Source organism: Lepidochelys kempii, chromosome 2 (assembly GCF_965140285.1).
Source record: "Lepidochelys kempii isolate rLepKem1 chromosome 2, rLepKem1.hap1, whole genome shotgun sequence".
Classification (NCBI taxonomy): Eukaryota; Metazoa; Chordata; order Testudines; family Cheloniidae; genus Lepidochelys; species Lepidochelys kempii.
This window is the reverse complement of record NC_136381.1, coordinates 155234627-155262082: the sequence shown is the minus strand read 5'-3', so window position 1 is coordinate 155262082 and position 27456 is coordinate 155234627. Positions and strand designations below refer to the sequence as shown.

The 27456-nt window shown below is 45.0% G+C and overlaps 1 protein-coding gene across 4 annotated transcripts; it reads right to left on the bottom strand.

Annotated features, from left to right (window-relative positions):
- Window positions 1–7999: 7999 nt before the first annotated feature.
- PDCD6 (programmed cell death 6) lies at window positions 8000–27385 on the bottom strand. 4 transcript variants are annotated; one of them, XM_073332500.2, is made up of 6 exons: window positions 27313–27385; window positions 19903–19964; window positions 14688–14732; window positions 12773–12931; window positions 10300–10409; window positions 8000–8545 (listed from the first exon to the last, which is right to left on the bottom strand). In XM_073332500.2, exons 4-6 carry the CDS (start codon window positions 12927–12929, stop codon window positions 8447–8449), a joined length of 366 nt encoding a protein of 121 aa, XP_073188601.1. In that variant the 5' UTR covers window positions 12930–12931; window positions 14688–14732; window positions 19903–19964; window positions 27313–27385; the 3' UTR covers window positions 8000–8446. The 4 variants fall into 4 exon arrangements, with proteins under 4 accessions (XP_073188601.1, XP_073188600.1, XP_073188598.2 ...); XM_073332499.1 differs by lacking the exon at window positions 27313–27385 and adding an exon at window positions 27148–27251; XM_073332497.2 differs by lacking the exon at window positions 27313–27385 and adding an exon at window positions 26979–27141.
- Window positions 27386–27456: the final 71 nt, after the last annotated feature.

The following is a 27456-nucleotide window of genomic DNA, read 5'->3' as shown; positions in this document are numbered from 1 at the left end:
CTGGGCTGCTATGTGCTCCAGTCCCATCCCCCTCTCCCCCCCCCATAACACTGATACCTTACTCCAGTTGTCGCCCTCTGCCTTGGTCTATTCAGCCTGCCCCAGCCTTCCAGTCACGGTTCTCCTGGAGTTCTTGATAATCTGGGGCCTTGGGGTTGGGACTGGCTTCCTGGTACACCATGTCTTCTCTCCTGGGATCTGGAACAGTTCACAGGCTGCCAGTTGTCTCTCTACAAGGTTCACCTAACTCATCTTAGGTGGAAGGATCATTCTGGCCAACCCAGGCTCTGAGGCCTGAGGGTAGCCCCCTCATACACCAGTCCACTACCAGCAGCTCCATCGTTTTCTTGGAGCTGAAGGCCAAGGGGTGTAGCCACTTCCAGGTTCAGCACTTCCTGTAGCACGGCGTGGTCCTGGGTGGCCTGGCTCATCAGCATGTGCTTGGTCTCCTGCTGCACTGCCTCCTGTTGGGCTGCTGTGGCTTGCACCTGCACCTTGACCGCATCATTCCTTGTGGGAAGGAGGGGGGTGTGGCTCATCCTGGATTAAATCCACAGCATGATAATCCCACCCCTGACACCACATGTGGCAAATGGCCAATGCTATTGTGGGGGGTCAGGGCACTACCCTTCCCCCTATTCTTGGGCTCCTCAAGTGCCCTGGAGGGAAAGAGAATGGTGGCAGAGAGGGGACCCAGGTTTGCTCCCTATTCCAGTCCCAGCCCCTTTGGCTTCACACCCTCTTTCCCCCTGGACAGGGTTTCTCTTGGTTTTCTGTGCTGGGGGTGTCCCTCTGCCCTGCTTGGGGAGGGTCTCCCTTTCCATGGTATTCGAATTCTCTAGTCAACACCAGTATACCTCCAAACTACAGACAGTTCTCCTTCCCTTCTCCTGTCTGACTGAAGCAGGGGATTTTATTAAGTCTTGCTCCAGGTGCATTAATTAATCTGTAGAAATTTCTCCTTAGTCTACAGGGAATAAGGCTCTGATCATCCTGGGGTTTTTTACCTCACATCGATCACTCTCCTGCTGCCCTCTGGTACCGCTGTATCCCAAGTACTTTCGTTCCAGTGTGTGAGTGCATTATGGGTCTCATCTAAGAAATGAGATGAAACAATGTGAGACAAGTACATTTCTTTAGTCAGGGTCTGGTCTGTGAGTGGATAGTGGCAAAGAGACCAGTCAATTGCTCCACTAGGTTAACTGTGTTCTGGTTTCTTGCCACTGACCAATATCTCCACCCCCACTATCTTTGAGCCGTATTTTACCATTTTTGTCTTAAGGAGTACTTGTGGCACCTTAGAGACTAACCAATTTATTTGAGCATGAGCTTTCGTGAGCTACAGCTCACTTCATCGGATACACTTCATCGGATACACATAAGCTTTCGTGAGCTACAGCATCATGATGCATCCGATGAAGTGAGCTGTAGCTCACGAAAGCTTATGCTCAAATAAATTGGTTAGTCTCTAAGGTGCCACAATGTCATAAATATAAAGGGAAGGGTAAACCCCTTTGAAATCCCTCCTGGCCAGGGGAAAGCTCCTCTCACCTGTAAAGGGTTAAGAAGCTAAAGGTAACCTCGCTGGCACCTGACCAAAATGACCAATGAGGAGACAAGATACTTTCAAAAGCTGGGAGGAGGGAGAGAAACAAAGGGTCTGTGTCTGTCTGTATGCTGGGTCTTTGCCGGGGATAGACCAGGAATGGAGTCTTAGAACTTTTAGTAAGTAATCTAGCTAGGTATGTGTTAGATTATGATTTCTTTAAATGGCTGAGAAAAGAATTGTGCTGAATAGAATAACTATTTCTGTCTGTGTATCTTTTTTGTAACTTAAGGTTTTGCCTAGAGGGGTTCTCTATGTTTTTTAATCTAATTACCCTGTAAGATATCTACCATCCTGATTTTACAGGGGGGATTTCTTTATTTCTATTTACTTCTATTTTTTATTAAAAGTCTTCTTGTAAAAAACTGAATGCTTTTTCATTGTTCTCAGATCCAAGGGTTTGGGTCTGTGGTCACCTATGCAAATTGGTGAGGCTTTTTATCCAACATTTCCCAGGAAAGGGGGGGTGCAAGAGTTGGGAGGATTGTTCATTGTTCTTAAGATCCAAGGGTCTGGGTCTGTAGTCACCTAGGCAAATTGGTGAGGCTTTTTACCAAACCTTGTCCAGGAAGTGGGGTGCAAGGTTTTGGGAAGTATTCTGGGGGGAAGGACGCGTCCAAACAGCTCTTCCCCAGTAACCAGTATTAGTTTGGTGGTGGTAGCGGCCAGTCCAAGGACAACGGGTGGAATATTTTGTACCTTGGGGAAGTTTTGACCTAAGCTGGTAAAGATAAGCTTAGGAGGTTTTTCATGCAGGTCCCCACATCTGTACCCTAGAGTTCAGAGTGGGGGAGGAACCTTGACACACAAGTACTCCTGTTCTTTTTGCAAATACAGACTAACACGGCTGTTTTTGTCTTGTAGTTGGTTACCTTTCTTTGATTATAGGCTGTTTAGACCTGCCACGCACATTTTCCAATGTGCTCCATAATCTGTGGGAGCATCATCTGAAATTGGCATGTGCTGTACTTCAGGGCCTCTCGCCTAATCTTCCCCTACTTGTGGTAGTTGGGGTTAAATATGAGAACACACAGTAGAGTCATAAGGACAATCAAAAGCTCATTAATCCATAGCACTATCACTGAAGCAAGAATGTGGGACTGGGATTGTGCTGTGCACTCCTGTGGCTTCCATTATCAACTTTTAGAGAGAACTTTCTTCCCCTCATAAAGTGCTGCAGTACTGTCTTGGTTCCATAAGAAATGGTTTTTTACTGTAACTATGTTTCAAGATGTGATGCAGCCATGTATTCCAGTTGTGTGGCCCAGGACGCTGTAGCCAGAGAATTTTGCCTAGCAGAACCCATAGAGGGGCAGCGCTCAGGCCTTGTGGCCACAGCCCTTTCCTGGGCTACATGCGGCACCTGGCCATAGCCTGGCCCTGGGCTATATGTGGCACCACCCCCCTCTTCCCTACCCCACCCATTTCTTTGCACTAGACTGATGCAGAGGGGATGGCGGATGGGTTGTGGACTACGTCTGCAGCTGCTCAAAGAAGAAGAAACTAACTTCTTGTAACTGTGGTTCTTTGAGGTGTGATGCAGCCATGTATTCCACTTAGGTCGCTCACAAGCAGTACCCACGCCAGGGAGCAGGGCACAGAGTCTACCTGAGCAAGGATTACAGGACCACCCTTCCGAAACTTGCATCCGCCCTAGAAGATGAAGCACTAGCACAGTGGGTTGTAAGTGTATGTCCAGATGACCACGTAGCAACCCTGCAAACACCACTATTGACAGCTCTGAGGGATGCTATTGACTTCGCTTGTGCGCTCATATAAAAAGCTTGCAGCTGCTGAGGAGGCATAGCTGACCCCATTTCATGTGCAGTCTTGCTACAGGATGTTATCCATTCAGAGACTGTCCGGGAAGAGACTGCTTGCCCATGGATATACTCTGCATATGATGCAAACAAGTGAGGTGAAGCACAAAATGATTAGTCCCGTCCAAATGAAAGGGTAGACATTGCTTGATGTCTGGGTACAGAGATGATGATGCTGCTTCGGAGATGAATGCAACTTAGGAAAGAATACAGATAAATATACTGCCTGATTCAAATGAAACTGGGAAACAACTTCAGACAAAAATGTGGGGTGTGGTTATAAAGTCACTTTGTCTTTGGAGAACGGTGTAAAAAGAAAAGGAGTACTTGTGGCACCTTAGAGACTAATTTATTTGAGCATAAGCTTTTGAGAGCTACAGCTCACTTCATCGGGTTTATTTGCACATAAGCTTTCGTGAGCTCTGGCTTACGAAAGCTTACGCTCAAAATAAATTGGTTAGTCTCTAAGGTGCCACAAGTACTTCTTTTCTATTTGCGAATACAGACTAGCACGGCTGCTACTCTGAAACCTGTGTAAAAGGAGGTGAGCTCATTGCCTGCAAGTCTCTCACACTTCCTGCAGATGTTACTGCTATCAGGAAGGCAGTTTCGGCACAAAAGTGGAAAGGGACAAGGTGCCAAGAGTTCAAACAGGTCCCATTAAAGTTGCTAGGACCATCTTAAGGCCCCACAGAAGAACCAACTCATGGACTGGAGGATGGAGGCAAACCTTTTAACAATCTTGCTACCATGATACTAAAGAAGCCTGACCTTCTCTAAATGGGGGTGGGGTGGGGAATGAAACACTGATATCACTGCCACACTCTCACAGAGCTAAGCACAAGTCCCAATAACTGATGGTGCAGCATGTACTCTATAGAAGCTAGTATCTGCTGAATTCTGTGGGCCAATGACCACACTGACAATGGCTTCTATTTCACTGACTAGGCCATTCTGGTTAAGGGCTTTCTACTGTTGCTCTTCCTCTTCATTTAGCCATGAAGCAGCTATTCTGTGAGTTGCAGGGAGCTGAGTGGGGGATGTAAGGTATGACTACTGTTCTGTGTGAATAGGTCAGCATGAAGAGGAAAGGACATGGGAGGCTGAATTGACAGCTTAAGGTCAGGGAACCAGTGCAGCCTTCGCCATGCCAGGGCAATGACCTTGTCCTGCAGCTTGAAGATGACCCATGGGATGAGCGGGGGAAACGTAAAGGAAAGCCAACTGTCAGCTGAAATGGAAAGTGTCAGACAGTGAGCCTGGACTGAGACCACCCTTGAGACCAGAGCAGAGCAGATGTCCCTTGTGGCAAACAGGTCAATTGCTGGAATGCTCCACACTGCAATGATGACTTAGAGGACACGTGTGTTCAGAGACCACTTGTGGTTCAGGGAAAAATTCCTGCTGAGATGGTCCACGAGACGAATTCTGATGCCGGACAAGGGGTTGGCTGTCAGTGTGATACTCTCCTCCATGAAGAAAAGGAGTACGTGTGGCACCTTAGAGACTAACCAATTTATTTGAGCATAAGCTTTCGTGAGCTACAGCTCATCCTACAGTTGCATCCGATGAAGTGAGCTGTAGCTCACGAAAGCTTATGCTCAAATAAATTGGTTAGTCTCTAAGGTGCCACATGTACTCCTTTTATTTTGCGAATACAGACTCACACGGCTATTACTCTGAAACCTCTCCTCCATGAGTAACTGCACAACCTGATAGCCTCTCAGCAGAGCACTGTGGAGTGTGCTCCCTGTTGCTTGTTTACATACAGACAATATCATTCAAATGTAGTAAGTATGTGAAATACTGAGCCCCTGATATGGCCCAGGAAAACATGACATGAATTGTAGATGGCCCCAAACTCCAGCACATTGATATGCAGTGAACATTTCTGTTCCAACACAGACCTTGAACTTTCAGCAACCCCAGCTATGCTCCCCAGTACAGGCTCAGGGAAAGGTGGTGAATCTCCTGAAAATGGTCAGTCAACAAAAACTCTCTTAAAGTCCTAGAGTTTATTAGGGCCCCACCCTTTCCCACTCAGAAAACAGTTCAAAGTGGACTTTCCATTGTTTAGGATGAGACCCAGATGGTCAAGTAAGCACAGTGTAGGGTCAACATGGGAAAGGATTTCCTCTCTGCACTTGCCCCTCAGTAGCCACTAGGCCAGGGATGGGAAGATGGGGGATTTCTTTCTTCCTGAGATATGCTGTCATGACAACAATCCATTTGATAAACACTCAAGGGTTAGAAGAAAGGGAAGCATCATCTACTGAAAGTGGTGCTCTGCTACAACGAACTGAAGGAACTTTCTGTGACTTAGCAAGACCACCATATAGAAGTATGTGTCCTGAAGGTCCAGAGCAACAAACCAATCATTCTGAGACAACACAGGAGCAGAGTCAATAGAGCAATCCAGCCTGTCCCTAACTGGAGGGGATGGGTAGTAGGGAGCAATAACTGGAGCACTGTTCTGGACCAAGTAGTCCAAATGGACTTGGGGCATGCCAGGGAAAGGCATGTTGACTGGTCAAACCCTGGACCCAAATGCTGCCTCCTCTGGGACCTATGCCCCTTTCTGGCATAGTCCTGCTATCCTGGGGTAGGGAAAGGCTGCCCAAATGTGTACTGTGGATGATACTGCTGCTGTTGACCACCACAGTGGTGCCTCTGCCCTGCCAGCATATATAGCCTTGCTCCGGACCATAGGGTAAACCTTAAGTCCTTGAAAGAGTGCAGAGTCTCAGCCACCTTCCCCCCCACCCCCCAAAAGGACTCTGTCATCACAGGGATGCCCTTTACATGCCAAGGCCACGAGTCTGGCTGAAGTATCTGCAATGTCCAGCATGGACTGCAATGAAGTCTTTGCCATCAAGCAGCCTTCTGTAATAAGTGCTCAAAATTCTTCCCTTGAGGCTTTGGGCAGGAGGTCTGCAAATTTAGACACAGCCATCCAATTCAAAGTTGTATTTGGACAGCAAGGGCAAGTGGTTAGCAATGCATACCTGTAACCAAGAGATGTAAATCTTCCTCCCCCTTAGGGCCATCCATTTAGAGTCCTTATCTTTGGGAGTGGATTTAAATCTGTCCAAACTGTGAGGTGAGTGCTAATCCTGGTGCCTACACTGATCCATGAGTGGCCCCTGATGTGGGTCAGGTGGAAGATCTCCACCTGAATGCCGCAGAGTCCTAGGCTTCAGGGGATAAAGGTGGAGCCAGCCCTAGTAAGCAACTGGTCTGACCCAGCTGTAGCCCAAAACTGGCAGCAATGGTGGAAATGGTACTTCCAGCACCAAGCCCACCTGTTATTTCTGGTGCTGGAAGTGATGTTGATTCCCAAGTCAGCAGCAGTACTGCAGTGACTAGCCCTGCCAACATGCAGGATGGTGAGTGCCTCCCTGGTAACATCAGCAGTGCTGGCAGCAGGGATGCTGAAGCGGTGACTTGGGGTAAGCCCAGCATGAGCCCCACTTCCACTGACTGTAGAAGGGAAATAGCAGTGTTTGGTGCTGACAGACACACAGGTTCAGCAGCCTGCCCAGCCAATAGGGTTATAAAAGATGCAGCCCTGTGAAGTCCTTGACAAAGGGAAAGGACTGGACAGAAAGGCAGAGGAGGTCTGTTACTACTTGATGTGCCACCAGCACAGGAACAGCTGGTGCTGGCCTTGCCTTCCTTGGTACAGAACTCAATTGATAATCCAGGGCCAGAACAGACGGTATGGGATCTCTAACTTCCATGTGTGATACCAGGGAGCAGTTGACAGACCAGCTCCATCCCATGCACCAGTATTCACACCATGCCAGTCTGTGCTCCTCCTGCAGAAGACAGGCAACCTGGAGCAGCCACGATTGGTGTTCTATACCTTCTCCTCAGCAAACTCAACAGGCAGCAACTTCTCCATCTCTTCAGAGAGGTGCCAGCTTCAAGATGCAAAATGGCAGCACTCTCTGAACCTGAAGGCAACTTCCAAAAGAGTTTGGGAAATGCTGGCTCATTTTATACCTCAAGGTAAGTCATACAGAGGCACTGCTGGTAGCTGTAACTCAGATTAAGGGTGGTGGAGAAAGAACTGAGGCAGGGCAGGGGAGGTTTGGTCTCACAGCGCTCGTTTACTGCTACTGGCGGTGCGAGACAGGGAGGGTGCATGTGTGACCCGACCAGGCACTGCTGTCTGAATTCTCCCACCAGGGGTGCAGAATCACCTGAAGTGGAGCACTCACAGGGACATCACTCAAAGAAGTATCTGCACTTAGCTAAGAACTCAACAAAAGAAAACTGAGCTGGAACCAAATGGGTCAGGCATAAACAGGGAGCAGAGAGCAGAAGTTAAAAGGAGGCTCCAAGTCTCACCCATCCATGATGAGTAAAGAACTAAGCGTATGGACAATTGCTGGCTATTGAGCCTGGCAGGAAGACAAGCTTGCCCCTGCTGCTGATAAGGCCATTGAATGGCTCACCACACCTGAGGTTTAAGTTCAGACATCATGAAGCACAAGATTCAAAGAGCAGGGATCTATCAGAGCTGCCTTTGGAGAAACATCCTTATGCACAAAAACTGGACAGGATAGTGTGACTGTCTAATGTCTTTACTGTTTTAAATTCTGTATTAAAAATTAATACATTAATTCCTTATAAAAAAGTAAGGCACGTGCAAACCACGTTGTGCAACTTCTGTCAGACCTTTACATCCCTTTTAATTAACAAGCATTATTACTTTAATTTGGCATTTCTAAAAAAATATTTTTTCCCCATGCATGATAATCTGGAAAAAAGTGTTTAGCACTGACATCACAAACAATTCTAAATTTTGCACTAAGGGGTGATATGGCCATTGTTGCTATAGTAATACAACATAAAAGCTGAGCAGCTTGAGTACAAACATTCTGAAGCTGGTGACATCACAATGTAAGAGAATGAAACAAGTTATATCCATTTTAGTCATATTCAGTAAGTGACAAGATTTGGCAACTCCAGTCTTTGTATCGCTAATGGTCAATCTCATTTGCACTGGTCACTGTCATACAATGCTGAAGACCATGGAAAGGTATTGTTCATAAGACACTTGAATCCAGCCATCCTGATCAGTATCATAGCGCCTGAATATGTCAGTCAGCCTCTGGAAAGAAACAAAGCATTCAGATGAATGTAAACTGAGGTTTTTGGGATGCATTTCCAGCAAGAACAAATTCATGAGCTTTCCCTGGGGTGATTGTTTGGAAATTTAGATTCCATGACTAAGATAAAAGGTGGTTCTCTTTGTTCTTACCTGGTGGATGAATAAGCTTCCCCCTCGCCACCTCCCTGTGACATACCATGTCTTGAATTACATCTTTTATATATAATATGTAGCCTTTGAATTGTATACGTTCTGTTTAGCATCCAGCTCAATGTTTGTTAGCACATGACTGCCAAGAAATTTAGGGGGCAAAATTACTTCCCCATTGGACAGATAAGATTCGCAAGCTGGTTCAACAAGAACCTTTGTATGTTTGAAAAGCAAACCTTGCTATCTGTTATAAACTTGATGGGTCATGTGCTGCATCATACTTGCATGTAAATAACCATGCATAGTTATAGTGTTGTATAAAAATAAAGAGGCCTAGTATAAAAATACTATGGAAACAAGTTACCACTTTAATAACTTCACTATAACCAGCGACTATGCCTGTCAATCATTAAACATCTCTACTATATTAAACCAGAGTTTGGAATTACAATGCATAAGGCTGTGGGTGCTGATTAACATTACAAATGTTTGTAGGAAACTACTGATGTTTCTGCAGTGGGAAGACAGAACCACCAACAGTACAGAGCTAAGGAGATGACCCACAAAAAACAAAATGGAAATACTACTTGTCACTCTCTCCCTTTTCTGCATGCTGCACATTTGTCCACACCTTGTGGAATAAACACTGGCAGTAAGGAACATCACTCAGAATGCTGCAAAACTTTAGACAGTTTGTTGTTTTAGCACCACCGTGTCTCACTGAATCCTCCAGATTGTTTTCTGAGTACCATGGTAACAGAGGAACGCTGAGAGCTTTTCGGTGAGAGATCGTTTAGCCCTGCAGTGTAGGCTAAAATGAAAAATCTGTAATGCTGACTGAATGACAAACTCAGCTCTGAATTAAGCTTTAAAATACAATTCTCTATCGAGGAGTGGCTACAAAAAGATGATGGCTTCTAAAACGATTCATGTGCATAGTCAGTTATAACTTAGCAAAATCTTTTATCTGAACAGATATATTTCTATTGGGCTTGCAGAGCCAATAAAATTATGCAAGAACTGAAATATAAGAATTAGATTCTAGTCAGCAGGACAAATTCTATTTTAGTTACACCCTGTGCACCCCAAAAGACAACACTGGGGTTGCATGAATGTAAGCTAAGGCAGAATCTGGATTGCATAGTCTTCATTGCCATGAGCCACAAGACAAGAATTCAGCTTGGCTTTCAAAGGCCAGAATGAGTTTGCAAAGCCAGCAGAAAGTTTGTTTAAAAAAAGGGGGGGGATTGAAGGGGAGACCAGCTTTTCTCTAGAAGGCAAACATGGAATCTCTCGCTCAGTGATACTAAGTCACTTCTCAGACAAGAGCCACTCTAAAATAGGGAAGCACTTAGACATTGAGGTCTGTCATTTTGTACTTATTTGTACTATAGTAATGCCAAGAGGCCTCAAAGCACTTCACAGCTCAAGATTGAGCTTTAAGATTTTTCAAGGCTGATCAACACACAGGTGTATATAAGCACAGCGTTCCTAGGAGGTAGTATGTTAGTCATGTCAAATTAAATTCCTGATCCACCACATGCTTCAACTCCTGTACAAATCATGGCTTCCCATTTTGATATTAGATGTATTTCTTCTATTACCTGCAACACAACACAGCACTGAATGAAGTCATCAAAAGCAATTTGTCCTCTTCCTTGTCTGTCAAATTTCCGAACAAGGATATCATAGAATTGATCAGAGAGTCGATATCCTTAGAAGAAAAAGGATTACAAGTTTTACATGACCAAAGCTGGGTAGTTTATATAAGAGCATTATAACACACAAAAGCAAATGTGCGTAAGTTATGTTGCAACAAACAGGCAAGAGTCATTAAGTAAAAGTTGTAGAACAGTAATCAAACTTAAATGGATATTACAATATATTCATCTACTGAAGAAAATGCTCCAACAAAATAGAAGCAATATAAAAAACATGTGATGATTAAGAACATGACAAAAGAATGAATTGCAAACTCGATGAAATGAAATACTACAACGAATTTTAAATGATTATGCTGTTAGAAGGGAAATTAAAACAAGCGTTTAGGGCTGTGCTCAATATATTTTGTAATTAAACATTTTAATATCCTTTTTCATTGAAGTCAATTGAACAACTTGTTATCCGCTGCATCAAAAGAGAATGTAACTGTGCCGTAACAGGATGGCACAAGCTGTTTTTTCCAAATGCCATTTTCTGTTGAAGTCACAACTTCCAATTACTGCTAGGTGATACAAATGCCGTGATGGAGCAACCAAGAAGACTAGGAGTTTTGCTAATTACACAGTGAATTATTTTCAACCAGTATTTTGTTGTTTGAAACACTCCACACACCTCATCTTTTTTTAACAAAGCTCACTAAGAGTAAGCTTAGCATGTGAAAATGTTAATACTTATGCTTATATTAACACCTTTTATCACGGGGTCTGAACAGTGTTTTTAGAAAGGTGGGCAAATTATTATCCCATTTTACAGATGAGGAAATGGGGATAACATTAAGAGGGTTTGAGAGGAACTACTTAAATATTCTGAGGTCTTATGTCAAGTAAACAAGAGACCCTCTGGAGCACTTCTAGCAGAAGCTGTAAGGCACAGAGAAAAGATCTGGAACATGTTCTACTAGCAGTCTACCAGAGTACAACGGACGAAGGGATACAGTCAGTTGCGTACAGCAAGACTCTCATAAGATCCCTTTGGCCATGTGGAAATTTGAGTTTACTGGAACCTGTCACAGCTGCACCTACTGTAGGTTTTCAGAAGATCTAGGGGGTACCCATTTGATAGTTTCTGCACAGCTGCTTGAAAAGGGATGGTTAGAACTGGCTTATCTTTAAAATTCATGAGGATTATTCATTCTCCTCTGAAAAAGAGGCAGTGAAGAAAGCGTTAGCAATTCAGACACTTTGGCTGTTTTACCTGCTATATTTACAGTTAACAAATCAGGAGGAATTATCAAAAGGAGGGTTCAGAGCCTCTACAGTTTTTATCTGAAAATAGATAAAAATTAAAAGCTTCCTAATCTCAGCATTTGTAGGGCCTGATCTAAAGCCCAGTGAAGCCAGTGGGTGACTTCCCATTGACTTCAGTGGGCTCTAGATCATGGCCACATACTAAGGGGAGGTGTAGTAGACGACCATTAAAATAATCTTAAGGTTGTTCTATTTCAGAAAATTTCACCCTTTCCACAGGAGTGGAGGGGAGGGAGAAGAGGGATAACTCTTCCCCTTCCTCCTTTACTCCCACTCCGCTAGCCTATAAGCTGCGTTACACACTAGCCTAACTTTTAGCAGTTCTGAGGTATATATAATGATGTGGCAATTTGAAGAACTAACTGTTTTAGAGCATTGGTTCTATGCAGATTTGATTCACATTTTTAAAAGAATTCAAGTTACCAAACAATGTGACTTCTCCATAGCAGAATGAGAGTCTTAATTTTGTTTTCAGCAGGTTACATATGTAATATTAACTTTACATATAAAGGTTAAGAACTTCTCATCAAAGCAGGATTTGTAGAATACAATTCAAAAGTTACTTAATATAGTTGAATACTGACAACTATCACTAGAAATGTACAGGTGCCTCAAGTGTCCCTGCGAAGGGAAACAGATTTATGCATTTCTCCAACAACTTTTTCCTTGTAGGTAATTAAATTTATTCCTTAAAGTTCTGGGAAAATTCTACAGCCTGTAAATGCTTTATGATCAATGGCACAGTGAGCCACTAATTAAAACATTTATAACTGAAACGTTGGTAAGACTTTTAGGGTGTTTAATAAAGTATGAATTTAAAGAGTCACACCAAGTTTGCATACATTGATTCCCATTAATTATTTTTCAATTTTATTCAACAAAAGAGTTCAGATGATCTGTAAGCTGCTCATGGCACAGATGTCAGTCTTTTGTGAAGTGCCACATACATCCAAATGAGAAATAGCCACATTCAACCTCAATTATTGCTTACAATTGATTATTCCATTGTGTCACAACTGCGAAGTGGCACAGCCTTAAAGATATTTAATTTAATTCTGGACAAAACCAGCCATTATATAGCAAACTATAACTATAAAAAAAATATTACCAAAACCTGTTAGTGCTTGCTTTAGTTCATTTTTATCAATCATTCCAGAATTATCTCTATCATACGTTCGAAAAACATTCTGCCAATCTGAGATATACTTCCAGACTCCAGTGAATTCATTGAAGTTCACGCCACCTTTGTTCTCTCTGTCAAACATGGCTGAAACAACATAATTGAAGGATTAATACATAAGAAACTATACTAAAGTCTTTAGTAAGATTTTGCCATCTTTAATAAGAGCTTGGTTGGACTGGCTGATGAGGTGGTAAACAAATGAATGGGAGGAGGATGTGTGAAAATAGTGCTGACCTGAAGTAAAAGTAGAAGAGTCCAGGAAAGCAGATAGGAGAGGAAGTGGTGAAATGGCAAAGGAGGATAGGAAAGAACAAAGGAAGTAACTGAAGAAGGCAACACGGAAGAGCAATTGTGTGACAGTGAAGTCTCCTAGCAATCAAATGGATCAGTAGCAGATTAGCATGAAGGTTTTGCTCTTCTGGAAGGAATTGCAAATCAGAAAGGGATAGAAAACCCCCCAAAGGATTCTTTAGCATTCAATCAGTCTCATTGGAAATTTCTATGACTTGTTACAACTATTTTATTTATTTATTACAATATAAGTTGGGCCCTACCAAATTCACGGTCCATTTTGCTCAATTTCACAGTCATTGGGTTTTAAAAATTGTAAATTGCTATTTAACTCTGAAATTTCAGTGTTGTAACTATAGGGATTCTGACCCCAAAAGAAGTTGGGGTGGGTGGGTTGCAAGGCTACTGGGTGGGGAGAGAGGAGGTTATGGTACTACTACTCTTACTTCTGCACTGATGCTGGCGGGGTGCTGCCTTCAGAGCTGGGCAGCCGGAGAGGGTGGCTGTTGGCCAAGTGCCCAGCTCTGAAGGCAGCACAGAAGCAAGGGTGTCAATTACTGTGACCCCCTAAAATAATGTTGTGATCCCCTTGTAACTCCCTTTTGGGTCAGGACCCTCCCAGTTTGAGAAACGCTGGTCTACCCTGTGAAATCTGTACAGAACAGGGTAAAATCCTCAAGAGACCAGATTTCATGGTCTGTGATGTGTTTTTCATGGCTGTGAATTTGGTAGGGACCTAAACATAAAATGGCACCAGACTTGAGATTCAATTTGAGCTCTATACTTGAACAGATTTGAGTAAATAATTATGAATACATTGTTTATAAGCTGTGTGAGGGAGGAACAGAGACATTTTTAAAGTTCCATTTGTTTGTCTCTTGCTATACCACTAACTTGCTACCAGCTTCTTTTGCATTGCTGAGAATTACTCCAATACCTGTCAGATGGTTTCTGCTTTTCCTCCTCCATTTTGGTCTTTTTTTTAGGTTAACATAGAATCAGTTTTTCTGCTTGATATTTGTAATTAGAACAAAGGCTTTAAAATTGTTTAATACCAGCAAGTCACTGGGAACAAACATGAAGACAATGCTACTGTCAAAAATTGGTGACTTTTTTCCCTATGTTTCTGACACATGCCATTTTCTCAGCTGTCTTGTAATCTTCCCTAACAGTTGCTCGGCAACCGTGGGAAAATACACACACACACAGAAAATATACTAATGACTACAGGTTTTCAAAACAGAGAAGGTGTCACTAGGTCTTTGGACTATTTCTTCCTAATGAATAGCTTTTTTGGAACAGGGTTACTGGAAGGGAGAACTGAAGCTTGTATTAATGATGTTCACAGTGTTACACAAAGCTGCTGCAAAGATCAGCTATAAAGAATATATTATACATTGTACCATGTACTTTCAGTTTACTGTTAATCTAAAATGATGTAACTAAGTGCTGCAGCATGTGAAAACCTTAGCCATCAGCTACAGGAGATAATAAAAATGTTATTTAAAAGACATACCCTGAATATGTAACATTGTACAATTATACTTACACAGAATTGACCTGACAGTTGCTGGATTAAATGGAGTCCATGTTCCTGAAACAGACAGAAAAGCAGTATGGTGAAGCTTAAATAGGAAAAATAACCATAACACAAAAAAAACCCACCATACCCCAGATGACAGCCTAGCTAGAAAGCTCAGAGGTGGATCTCGTGGAGGCAATACACAAAATAATACGGCTGTTTCTCAGTGGTATCTAAGGCCTCATCTTCACGTATGGTGCAGCTGTAGCGCTTTACAGAAGATGCTACTATGCCAACAGGAGAGCTCTCCCATCAAGATAGCACTGTCTACGTGGGGGGTTAGGTCGCTATAATGACATCATCCACACTCCTGAGTGATGTAGTTATATCAATATAGGTCTCAAGTGTACACTTAGTGGCCTTAGTTTCAGGCAGACCCAACATTTTACAACTTTTGCACATCAACAGGAAAGTAACTCATTCTGCAGGTTGTTGAGACACTACTGCACGGATCAGGAAGGAATTTTTTTTCTCCCTTGGTACACAAGTGAGGAGGGAGCATATAAAGAAGAGGACAATATTTGTGTCTCTTCATTTGAGGTACTGGCAATATAAAATCTGGATTTACCATCTCATCCATTACGTTAAATACTACATGCATATAATTAAACATTTAAAAGAAGAATGTTCAATGGAATCCTTTGTGAAATACAAAGCTAATAGGGATTTTAGTCTTAAGTGCTTTGCTTTTATTTTACAGAAAAGTCAATAGTTCTTTATCCAGTCCAGAACTTTTAGGGCTGGCATTAGAATTCAAACTTTAGATTGTGTATAGTGTTAGAGTAAGACCTTTGATAACATTTGACCCGAGCATGCACAGAAGCTGTGATTTTTTTTTTTAAAAAAAAACCTCTTTTCGTTTTCTTCACCAAATTTACTGCTTTCAGAGTAACAGCCGTGTTAGTCTGTATTCGCAAAAAGAAAAGGAGTACTTGTGGCACAAGTACTCCTTTTCTTTTTGCAAATTTACTGCATTACTCCTCATGGAAGCCAGTGTCAATGTTTCAAGTTTTATAGGTTTCAGAGTAGCAGCCGTTTTTTTTCCACTGAATGCATCCGATGAAGTGAGCTGTAGCTCACGAAAGCTTATGCTCAAATAAATTGGTTAGTCTCTAAGGTGCCACTAGTATTCCTTTTCTTTTTTTCAAGTTTTATAATTATCCACAGTCACTTGATAAATTGCCCTGTTCTGTTCATGCCCTTTAAGCATCTGGCACCAAGTACTGTCAGAAGGTAGGCTGTGGCGCTAGATCAGAGGTGGGCAAACTGTGGCCTGCGGGCTGGATCCGGCCCCTCAGGGCTTTGGATCTGGCCCACGGGATTGCCACCCCCATGGTGCCAAGGGCCCCACGCTGCTCCAGGAAGCGGCCAGACCACATCCCTGCAGCCCCTCCGGACGGGGTGGGGCAAAGAGCTCCGTGCGCTGCCCTTGCCTGAGGGTACCTCCCCCGAAGCTCCCACTGGCCGTGGTTCCCCATTCCTGGAGCCTGCCCTGGCCCCGGTGCACACTGTTGCCACCCCGGAGCTGTTCCAGGTAAGTGGAGCTGGGCTGGAGCTCGCACCCCAACCCCCTCCTGCAGCCAACTCCCTGCCCTGAGCCCCGCCTGCATCCCAACCCTCTGCCGCACCCCAACCCTGAGCCCTCTGCCTGCACCCCTCCTCCACCCCAACCCCCTTCCCTGAGCCCCCTCATACACCCTACACCCCTCCTCTGCCCCAACCCCTTGCCCTGAGCCCCTTCCTGCACACCACACCCTCTTTCCCACACCCCACACTCCCTCCCACACCCCAACCCCCTGCCCTGGCCCTGCAAGCTATTTCCCCACCCAGATGTGGCTCTCGGGCCAAAAAGTTTGCCCACCCCTGGGTTAGCTGGACCATTGGTCTTACCCCGTATGGCCGTTCTTATGAATGGCTGTTGGGATGATGTAAATCACAGTGATGAGTTCAAGAACCAAAAAAAACCCACTGGGTTATTTTTCTTGGGGGAGTTGTTTTCACCATCCACCTGCTTTTGAACAGCAGTGACAACCATTGGTGCTGTCTGCAGATTTGGATGTCAGTATGGCATTGGTTCACGTTTGGAAGGTCATCCTCATAACTGAGCTTATAACTGAGCTTATCACTGGTAATGAATGAAAATGGGCCACAAAGCATATTGAAAACCTAAATTCTACAAAAATAATGGCTTAGGCCTCTGCTCTCCATGGAAGTCTCCTATTTGCTGGCAGTACATAGGCTTTTCACTGTTGTCACAAAGTCACCGGCGCAATGCTCTGGAACTAGTCCACATGAAGTCAGCCAGGATTCTCGGGGAGCATGCCTCCTCTCTCTGAGCATACTGCTGCCAAGGCAAGAAGCTTACATAGCTTCGACCTTACTGGGCCTGACCTCAGAGCATTCAGCATCCCCTTCCACACCATGCGCTTCCTGCGGTGAGTCCGCCCGGGCGGGACTCCTGGGGAAGCCAGAGATCCCTGCACCCCAACTCTGCAGTCAGCTGTGACTCTCAGCTAGCATGCAGAACAGAAGGTTTATTAGTTGACAGGAATACAGTGTAGAACAGAGCTTACTGGCACAGAAATTAGTGACTTTCAGCCAAGTCCATCTTGGAATCCCAGGCCAGATGTCCTGGACTCCCCTCGCCAGTCCCCACAAGCAGACTGCCCAGTTTCCAGCGACCTGCCCTCAGACCTCCCCCGTTGCTCCTCCTCCTGGTCTTTGTCTTGCTTCCCGGGGCAAAGAGTCACCTGGTTGTACCCCCCTCCTGGGTCTCAGGTTACAAAGGGCACCGGCCATAGCATATGTGCAGGCAGCTGGAGCAGCCTCACCTGCCCCAGAGGCTCTCAGCCAAAGTCTCACATCTTATTCCTACCACCAAGACACTGCTGCAGCACACAGGGAAACTGAGGCATATGCAGTAGTGATGCAAAACAGTAACACTCACATAGGCTCACATACAACATAAAGGAAAATACCCACTTCGTCACAACTGTCTGTTCAAGAAACTACAAATACACCCGCTTCTATAATAAGTTCATACTAAAAGAGAACTATTGCCCTGCCAATTACAGTGGCCACTGTTAAGTTGCAAGATTTGCCACCTCCCATGTCTCTTTTGCACAAAGATGCTCTCAGGATGAAGTGTGACCTGCTTGAATTCTTTCCAGTATTGTAAGTAGAAATGCCTTGGCAAATTGATAGAACTGTTTAGTGTGTACGGGCCAACTGATACAGCCAATAGGGGTTTAAAAAATAAAAATAAAAAAAAGCTTTCAAGCAGCTTGCAGGCATTTCACTCCAAAAGTCTGGATCTTAATGTTTCTAGTATCTATGTCAATCTTTAGAATATTTCTCCTTTACAAAGTTAAAAGGGATGTGATAAGAACATCTATGTTCTTACTATGCACATTAGAAACTACAGTAAATTTATATACAACCATCTAGAAGCCTAGAAAAGAATGGGTGGAATCACTGGTGAATGGAAAGAGAGAAGGAGCTTGTGTGGAATCAACTGCCATTATATCCTGGGAGAAGGGAGTAGGTGGAATTGAGAATGGTTGGGGTGCTTGGTTTGTTAGAATACAAAAACTTATGGAATGTGGGCAAGATATCTGTTAATGCATTTATATAAACAGCCTAGCTCATCTGTTTTTCAGTCTTTCCAGTGTTCAATTCCTAAGTGGCGATTCCTTATAACTATATATAATGTTCAAACTGCTAACCAATACTGTGAACAGTCAAGGAAGAAAGGCATATAGAAATTATGGCAGTTGTATAACAACACTGAAGTGGGTCACAGAGAAAAAAAGGTTAATTTGAGGAATTTAAAGTAGAAAGGCTGGCAAAGACAGGTTTCCAAAATTATTGTAAACAAATTGTGAACAAAAACATTGACCCAAATTTCTTCAGTTTCTCTATTTTTGCCACAATTTTAAAGTTTCACCCTTTCAAGCAGGCTATTCTAGTTACTGGGTAAAAAAATGTGTGATACAGTGAGTAGATCCTACTATCCCAGGTAAACAACTAATTTATTTTGCTGTTAGTCAGAAGACTAATGGCATTTTGTACTCCACAGTAAGTTCTGTTTCCTAGGTATATTCCAAGTCAGATGATTAGTAATAAAAATATTTTGTTCCTGATAGCACTGCAACCCAATGTCACTTCGCCTCACCTTCATCACAGACCCCTTGTGCAGAAAGGGTGACAGAATTAAACTTTGCAGGTATCCCACATGAAAGGAAAAGGGAATGCAACAGCTACCCAACACGAGCCTCTCAGGTGTTCCAGAAAAAGGCATGAAATTATCAGAAAAAACTGCCCACTGTAGTTAGACATCAAAGATGTATGAACAGCACCTCGTAGTCAACTGTAACTAAGACTTGTCTACACTTGAAATGCTACAGTGGGACCGGAAGAGCAGCTCTGTGTGGCCTGAAAGCTTGTCTCTCCCACCAGCAAAAGTTGGTCCAATAAAAGATATTGCCTCACCCACCTTATGACAGACTAAATAAATGGCTTTGTGAAGCACTAATGAGAACACTTTACCACCTCCTTCCTTCTGTAATATCCAGTTATTTCTGTCTCTATTAAAAACCATCACTGACCATTATACCTCTTACCATCCTAATTTCCTGCACCACGGTATGCAACAAAGATTACATATGCAGCAAGACAGGTTGGAAGTGCTCCTGTAAAATTTTCCTGGATTATATACTGGTCCTGGTTTAAAAAAAAATGAAGGGCACATTGAGAAGCGATGAGTAATATGGATCATAATTACACCCTAATTTCTGTGAAAACGAGGACAGCTGGAGGATGCTCTACTTAATGCTTTCTCTCTCCAGAATAAACAATCCAATGCAGAGAAACTGACAACTGGAGCTGAGCTAAGAGAGAATGTTAAAAAAAAAAATCCAGTTCTTCTTTAAGGTCTGAAAAAAGAAACCTTCTGCAGCTATGAATTATACATCTTATCTGTCTCCGATTTTTGTTTTGCTCCCTTTTTTATTCACTTCTTGCTCAGTCTTCCACTGCAGAATTGCTCCCTGTTATATGTTAAGATTTTCAGTTTCCTTTTGTACTTCTTAGAAGAGATCTACATCATGTAACCAAAGGGGGAATAAGAAATGCATATGCTAAATTTATAAGAAGCTATTTTTTTCCCCTTAGTCACACTTACCGTTGGATAATGCCTGCTGAAGTTCACTGTCAGATATTACTCCACTCCTGTCTTTATCAACCCTGAAAACAAATACAAACTTTAAAGATTTCACCTTAAAATGTGTAACTTAAAAAAATTGTTTTAAACGAGAGAATTATTTCAGTAATAGTTGGAAAACTGTTTTTAATCAGAAAAAATTAAAAAAGGAGAACATTTATACTAATTAAAGCCCAGATTCAGGAAAAAAAATAAAAACAATCCAAACAACCAAACAAAAACCCTTAGGCCTTGTCTACATTCCAGTTTTGTTGACAGAAGTCAGGTTTCGTTGACAAAACAGTGGAGGTGCACACTCTTCAATGCTCCTTCCACCAACAAAACTCTCCTGCTTTGCCAGCGAAATAAAACCACCTTGACGAGAAGCGTAGAGCTTTTTGCAGTGAAGTTATATTGACAAAAAGTGTCAGCGTGGACACTGTGGTTGGTTATATTGGTATAAATGACATCCAGGTGGTGTCCCAAAATGCCCCATCCTGACTGTTCTAGTCAGCAGTTCAAACCCCGCTGCTCTGCAACCAGGTACACAGGCATCCGCCCCTCTCCCTTTACAGGCCCAGGAATTTTTGAAATTCTGCTTTGTTTGCTCGGTGTGGAGAGCTCATATCACATCTTCCCATTGACCATGGCGGCTCCATGAACCAAATAGTGTCCCACTTGAAGCACTCCGGAGCTGTTGGATCTGCTGAGTATATGGGGACGGGAGGTTGTGCAGTCCCAGCTCCACTCCAGCAAACATCAAGCTGAAGCAGGCGTACCAGAAGGCAAGAGAGGCAAAGCATTGCTCTGCTGCTGAAGACCAGCTGCTTCTATAAGGAGCTGGATGCCATCCTCAGCTGTGAGCCCACCTCCATGAACCCCATGGATACTTCCACGGGGCTGGAGACCGTGAAATCAACCCTGAGCACAAAGTAGTGGACAAGGAGGTTGAGTTGGAGGACAAGACAGGACAAGGTTGTCCAGGACCTCATCTTGACCCCAGACGGTTTGAGCCAGTCCCAGCACTCTGTCTTTAGACTGCACGATACAGGAGAAGGGAGCTCTGGTAAGCGATGTTTTTGAGTTGATGCTGCTCAGTTATATGAGGCAGAGCTGTTCTTTGCTTTGTTATATTCTAGAAGTGGGTAAAGGGATAGAAATGTACACAACTAGCTGTGTTTGCGTGTGCTTCACATTCACCTGTGCAGCTAAGCAGTGCTGCGGAACAGTGTGGTGTTGTTGCACACTAGGATTTCACAGGAATTCTCCATAGAGATCTCTAAGAAACTTTCCTGGAGGTACTCGCCAATCCTCTGCTGAAGGTTCCTTGGCAGAGCTGTTTTGTTCCTTCCCCCATTGGCACAGGAAGGTTTCCTACAATTGGCAGTCACTTGTGCAGGGACGCAAAGCGGCATACAGGTAAGCAGCCTAGGGACCCAGTCTGAAGCTGCATGCATCCAGGAGATGCACCCTTTCATCCTTGCTTATCCTCAGGAGTGAGATATCTGCTACAATGACCCCTGCCTGTTGAAAGTGGTGGCAGAATTTACAATTTTGTCCCCAATCACCTGCAGTGAACCCCTTAAACACCTAAACCCATTGCCCTATCTTGAGCCCTTCCCTGGGCTGAACTAATCATGGTTAAGGCATTAGCTGAGCTCTGTGCTTGCCAAGAGAAAATGAGAAACAGATTCGTATGTAAAACAAAGAGCTGTATTTTACTAGCATGATTCAATGTTGTGAGTGTACTAACAATCATGATTCTGTTTCTTGTGCTTCTGCGGATGTGACCTTCAGGGTGGAGCGCTTCCACCAGATACGGAAGTGACTGAGGAAGAGCAAGGAGGACATGTTTCAAGATGTGCTCCAATCCTTGGAGGACGATAAACAAGAACGCAGGGTGTGGAGAGAGACTTTAAAAGAAAATTATAAAATAGACAGGCAGGATAAAAAGGGGAGTCAGTACCAAATTTTAATAGATCAGCAGTGGATGATAAAAAATGATGGAGGACCAAACAGAGATGTTGGAAGTCCCTAATCATGCCGCAGGCAGAATTCATGTGTGCTCTCCTCCACTACAGCCAATACAGAACTGTTTGCCCTGCTCTCCCCAAACTCCTCCCATATATTCCTTCCAATCTCCTAACACATCTTGATACCCTATTCACTCTACCTCTACTCGACAGCTTCCAAAATGATAGCTGGACTTGCACTCAGCTCTGAGAGACCACCCTGCCCTTCATTGTCATCTCCCTTCCCATCAAGTGTTTTGTGTATGTTGCTTATTTATATATAACAAAAACCAAAAATTATCTGAAAGATCACCAACCTTTATTTGTCTCCCACACACAGTGGTTGCTACTGAAATTAATACACAATGGCAACTGGATCATTTGCAGACTACAAATCACAGTCAGGAATCATTAAGTTATCACCTTGCATGACAATTTTAAAGCTATGGCAGAGAGCTGTACAGAAAGAGATATTAGTGGTGCTAATTGTCAAAATGGTGCCTCAAGGCCTTCCTGATTCGAATAGTACCCTGTTGTGTCCCTCCAGTAGCCCTGGTATATGGCTGCTCAAAATCAGCTGCTAGGTGATCTGCCTCTGCATTCCACACCGCAGGGGGAAACTTTGGACCCTTAGCCTCACAAATATTATGGAGTGCACAGCAAGCTGCTAGGACCATGGGAATATCTTCCTCATTTAGGTCTAATCTGCCATTAAAAGCACGCGGGCGCTGCCTTTATCTGCCAAATGCAGATACCATTCTATGGTCATTATTCACCTCCTCAGCCTATTGTTGAAGTGCTCCTTGCTGCTGTCCAGGTTTCCCATATAAGGCTTCATAAGCCATAGGTGCAAGGGGCAGGCTGGGTCTCCCAGAATCACTATGGACATTTCAACATCCCCCACTGGAATGTTCTGGTCTGGAAAGAAAGTTCCTCCTTGCAGCTTTCCATACAGCAGTGGTTCTCAACCACCCCGTGGGGGTCCACCAAGTAGGTTTCAGGGGGTCCACCAAGCAGGGCCAGCATTAGACTTGCTGGGGCCCAGTGCAGAAAGCCACCTGGAGCTGAAGCCAAAGCCACAGCAACTTAGCTTTGTGGGATCCCCTGCCCAGGACCCCACGCCACAATTGCCTTGCTTGCTACCCCCAATGCCTGCCCTGGCTTTTATATGCAGAAAAACAGTTGTGGCACAAGTGGGCTGTGGAGTTTTTAATAGCACATTGGGGGGGGCCCTCAAAAAAAAAAAAAAAGGTTGAGAACCCCTGCTACACAGGCCAGTGTTCCTGAAGATGCATGTGTCATATACCTTCCCGGACCACCGTGTGTTGATGTCAGTGAAACGCCCATGGTGATCCACAGACGCCTGCAATACCATAGACAAGCACCCCTTTCTATTAATGTACTCCACTGCAAGACAGTCCGGGTCCAAAATCGGGATATGCGTGCCATTTACTGCCCTGCTGCAGTTCGGGAATCCAATTGCTGCAAAGCTACCCACTATTTCATGCATATTTCCAAGAGTCAAAGTCCTTCGTAGCAGGAAGAGACTAATGGCCCTGCACACTTGCCTTAACGCAGCCCCAACGGTGTACTTCCCGACGGCAAACTGATTTGCAACTGACTGGTAGAAGTCTGGAGTTGCCAGCTTCCACACAACAATTGCCACGTGCTTCTCCACCAAGAGGGCGGCTCTCATTTTGATGTCCTTTTGCTACACCGCTGGGGTGAGCTCTGCACACAGTTCCAGGAAGATGGCTTTCCGCATCTGAAAGTTCTGCATCCACTGCTCGTCATCCCAGACCTGCATATCAGTGTGATCCCATCACTCATTGCTTGCTTCCTGAGCCCAAAAGCAAGGGTCCACCATGTGCTGCTGCTCCATGAATGCCAAAAGTACGCTGGTGTTGTTTCTTTCTAGGGCATGCAGCAGGTCAGGCAACTCAGATCCCTGTTCAGATTGGGTGCTCATGACAGACTGCATGACCAACCACGATGTGTTCACAACAGTGGAGAGCGGTGCAGGATCCATCTTTTCAGACAGAGATGGCAGCCATACAGCTAACACAGGTCATTGAAAAATGCCGCAAAACACAGTTGGAAGCCCATAGAATGATGGGATGGAAAACACTGTATTGTGGGACACTGAGCCTGTAACCATGATGCACTGCGATCCACTCTGCCTTCCCACAACTCCTAGCTACAGAAAGTGATGAGTGCACAGTGGGATAGCTACCCAGTTTACTTCATCCACTGTTGATGATAGAGCACCAACTGTGGATGCGCTCCGCCAACGGAAGGAGTGTCATGTGAACATGCACAAGTTATGTAATTATACCACTCTTTGATCGTCGGCATAACTTGCTCAACAAAACTCTTAAGTGTAAACAAGGCCTTACGCACATGCTTTACTTGACTGGCATGCACAGTCCCACTGAAGTCAGAGAGACTACTCGCAGTAATATAATTAAGCATATTTAAGTATCTGTAGAATTGGGGCCTTTTTAAAAGTTGTTTTTTTTTTATCCTGCCTGCTAAAATAAGACATCTTTAAAAAAGGGAAGAAGGAGGATCCAGGGAACTACAGGCCAGTCAGCCTCACCTCAGTCCCTGGAAAAATCATGGAGCAGGTCCTCAAAGAATCAATCCTGATGCACTTGCATGAGAGGAAAGTGATCAGGAACAGCCAGCATGGATTCACCAAGGGAAGGTCATGCCTGACTAATCTAATCACCTTTTATGATGAGATTACTGGTTCTGTGGATGAAGGGAAAGCAGTGGATGTATTGTTTCTTGACTTTAGCAAAGCTTTTGACACGGTCTCCCACAGTATTCTTGTCAGCAAGTTAAGGAAGTATGGGCTGGATGAATGCACTATAAGGTGGGTAGAAAGCTGGCTAGATTGTCGGGCTCAACGGGTAGTGATCAATGGCTCCATGTCTAGTTAGCAGCCGGTATCAAGTGGAGTGCCCCAAGGGTTGGTCCTGGGGCCGGTTTTGTTCAATATCTTCATAAATGATCTGGAGGATGGTGTGGATTGCACTCTCAGCAAATTTGCGGATGATACTAAACTGGGAGGAGTGGTAGATACGCTGGAGGGGAGGGATAGGATACAGAAGGACCTAGACAAATTGGAGGATTGGGCCAAAAGAAATCTGATGAGGTTCAATAAGGATAAGTGCAGGGTCCTGCACTTAGGATGGAAGAATCCAATGCACCGCTACAGACTAGGGACCGAATGGCTAGGCAGCAGTTCTGCGGAAAAGGACCTAGGGGTGACAGTGGACGAGAAGCTGGATATGAGTCAGCAGTGTGCCCTTGTTGCCAAGAAGGCCAATGGCATTTTGGGATGTATAAGTAGGGGCATTGCCAGCAGATCGAGGGACGTGATTGTTCCCCTCTATTCGACATTGGTGAGGCATCATCTGGAGTACTGTGTCCAGTTTTGGGCCCCACACTACAAGAAGGATGTGGATAAATTGGAGAGAGTCCAGCGAAGGGCAACAAAAATGATTAGGGGTCTAGCACACATGACTTATGAGGAGAGGCTGAGGGAGCTGGGATTGTTTAGCCTGCAGAAGAGAAGAATGAGGGGGGATTTGATAGCTGCTTTCAACTACCTGAAAGGGGGTTCCAAAGAGGATGGCTCTAGACTGTTCTCAATGGTAGCAGATGACAGAACGAGGAGTAATGGTCTCAAGTTGCAGTGGGGGAGGTTTAGATTGGATATTAGGAAAAACTTTTTCACTAAGAGGGTGGTGAAACACTGGAATGCGTTACCTAGGGAGGTGGTAGAATCTCCTTCCTTAGAGGTTTTTAAGGTCAGGCTTGACAAAGCCCTGGCTGGGATGATTTAACTGGGAATTGGTCCTGCTTCGAGCAGGGGGTTGGACTAGATGACCTTCAGGGGTCCCTTCCAACCCTGATATTCTATGATTCTATGATCTTGTCTTCTCTAAAGCCATTCATTACAAAGCTTATCATGTAAATATGTTACAGGTATCACAAATATAATCCTTTTAACTGGTGATAAAAAGTATCAAGGGCCACAGGAATAGGAAAAATAGTCATGAATAGAAATGAATATATGTATAGTTATGAATGAATCATCAAAGATGCTGGTAAGCCACCAAAAAAACCCCAAACAATTTGAGTATATGCCACCGAAAACAATCAACTCAATAATATGATATTTAAAATGAGTGTGAAAACCTGCGCAATGAACATTGAACTAATGGAAAAGAAAAGGCAGGGAATAGATGAAAGAAACCCATATTATTAAAACCAAGCAGGTGGAGCACTACAAATACTGAGAGTGACCTTTGGAGAAAAAATAATCAGTAAGGGATAATCACCTCATCACAGGTTTTGGCATACAACACGAAGTATTAGCTATTAATGCCTATATGAGAGACATCTTAGAAGAGCACAACGCATGATGCTCATCAAGCGCTCCAGTAAGAGCGCAATAGAGTGGGGAAACCTACAGTCTGTTTCAGGGTTGCTTTCCCTACCCCCAAAGAGAGGATCAGGCCCCACGTTTATTTTGTCCCGCAGTGTCCCCAGGAGCTGCAAGTAGCGCTGCGCCCAGTACGTGCTCAGCCGCCCTCAGAGCCGGCGGCTCCGAAGGGACTTCACACACCTCCCAGCCTCAGTGCTGACATGGGAGGGGCTGCTCTTCAGGCCTGTCTGCACACCCCTCTCAGCCAGGCCAGTGCGGCTAGACCGGAACGGCCCGGCGCGGACAGGTTGGGCCGCTCTCCGTCCCAGCAGGGGCTATTCCCACACTGCCCCGGGTGCAGCCACCTCCACCCCGCGGCCGGGCGGGAGGAACTGACCCACCGATCGCGGTGCTGCACCGGGCCAGACGCGGCCTTTGAAGAGGGAGGGGGCGGCGAGGCTCAGCTGGGCGGGGACCCGCGGTGGGAGCCGGGCGGGGTAACCCGGCGGCTCCGGGCAGGCTGAGGGGAAGGGGGCCCCAGGGTGTTTGCTGCTGGCGGGGACACCCGAGTAACGGCAGCCGCATCCCCTCGGCGCGGGGGCTCTCACCTCTGGAACACGCCCCACAGGAAGTTGGGCTCCTGCATACCCGGGGCGCCGGGCCCCGCGCCGGGCCGATACTGATACCCTGCTGCCATCGCCCTCCCGCGCCACACAACCCTGCTCGCTCGCAACAGCGACCCAGCTCCGCAACGGTCAGGAGACCGCGAACTCTTACCTCACTTCCGCTTCCTGCCCGTCTACGGCGCAGCGTCCCTGCGGGGATCACATGACTGACCAGCCTTGCGAGCGGCCTGGCTCCGCCCCTGGGATTCCACAGCGGGGTGGGGAACGACCCCCCCCCGACTGTGGGGATTCTAAGAGAAACCCCGCCCCTTCTTACCCCCAGGCGAATCTTTCAAGCGCAACGGCTCTTCTGATGCGGCTGTTACGCGCCCCTCCCTCCTCCGCAGTGTGGTGTACGCGCGCTCCGTCACCCCTCGCGCCGCTGCCGCCAGCGTTCTCCGAACTCCAGCCCGCTCGCGCA

What these genes read in the sequence shown, in the direction of transcription:
- PDCD6 (XM_073332497.2), bottom strand. Translation starts at nt 27,067, where the DNA reads ATGGCAGCAGGGTATCAGTATCGGCCCGGCGCGGGGCCCGGCGCCCCG. An exon ending in CTGTGGGGCGTGTTCCAGAG is followed by an intron (nt 19,965 to 26,978) that starts GTGAGAGCCCCC and finishes ATTTGTTTTCAG; the next exon opens with GGTTGATAAAGACAGGAGTG. An exon ending in AACTGTCAGGTCAATTCTGT is followed by an intron (nt 12,932 to 14,687) that starts GTAAGTATAATT and finishes ATGTTGTTTCAG; the next exon opens with CCATGTTTGACAGAGAGAAC.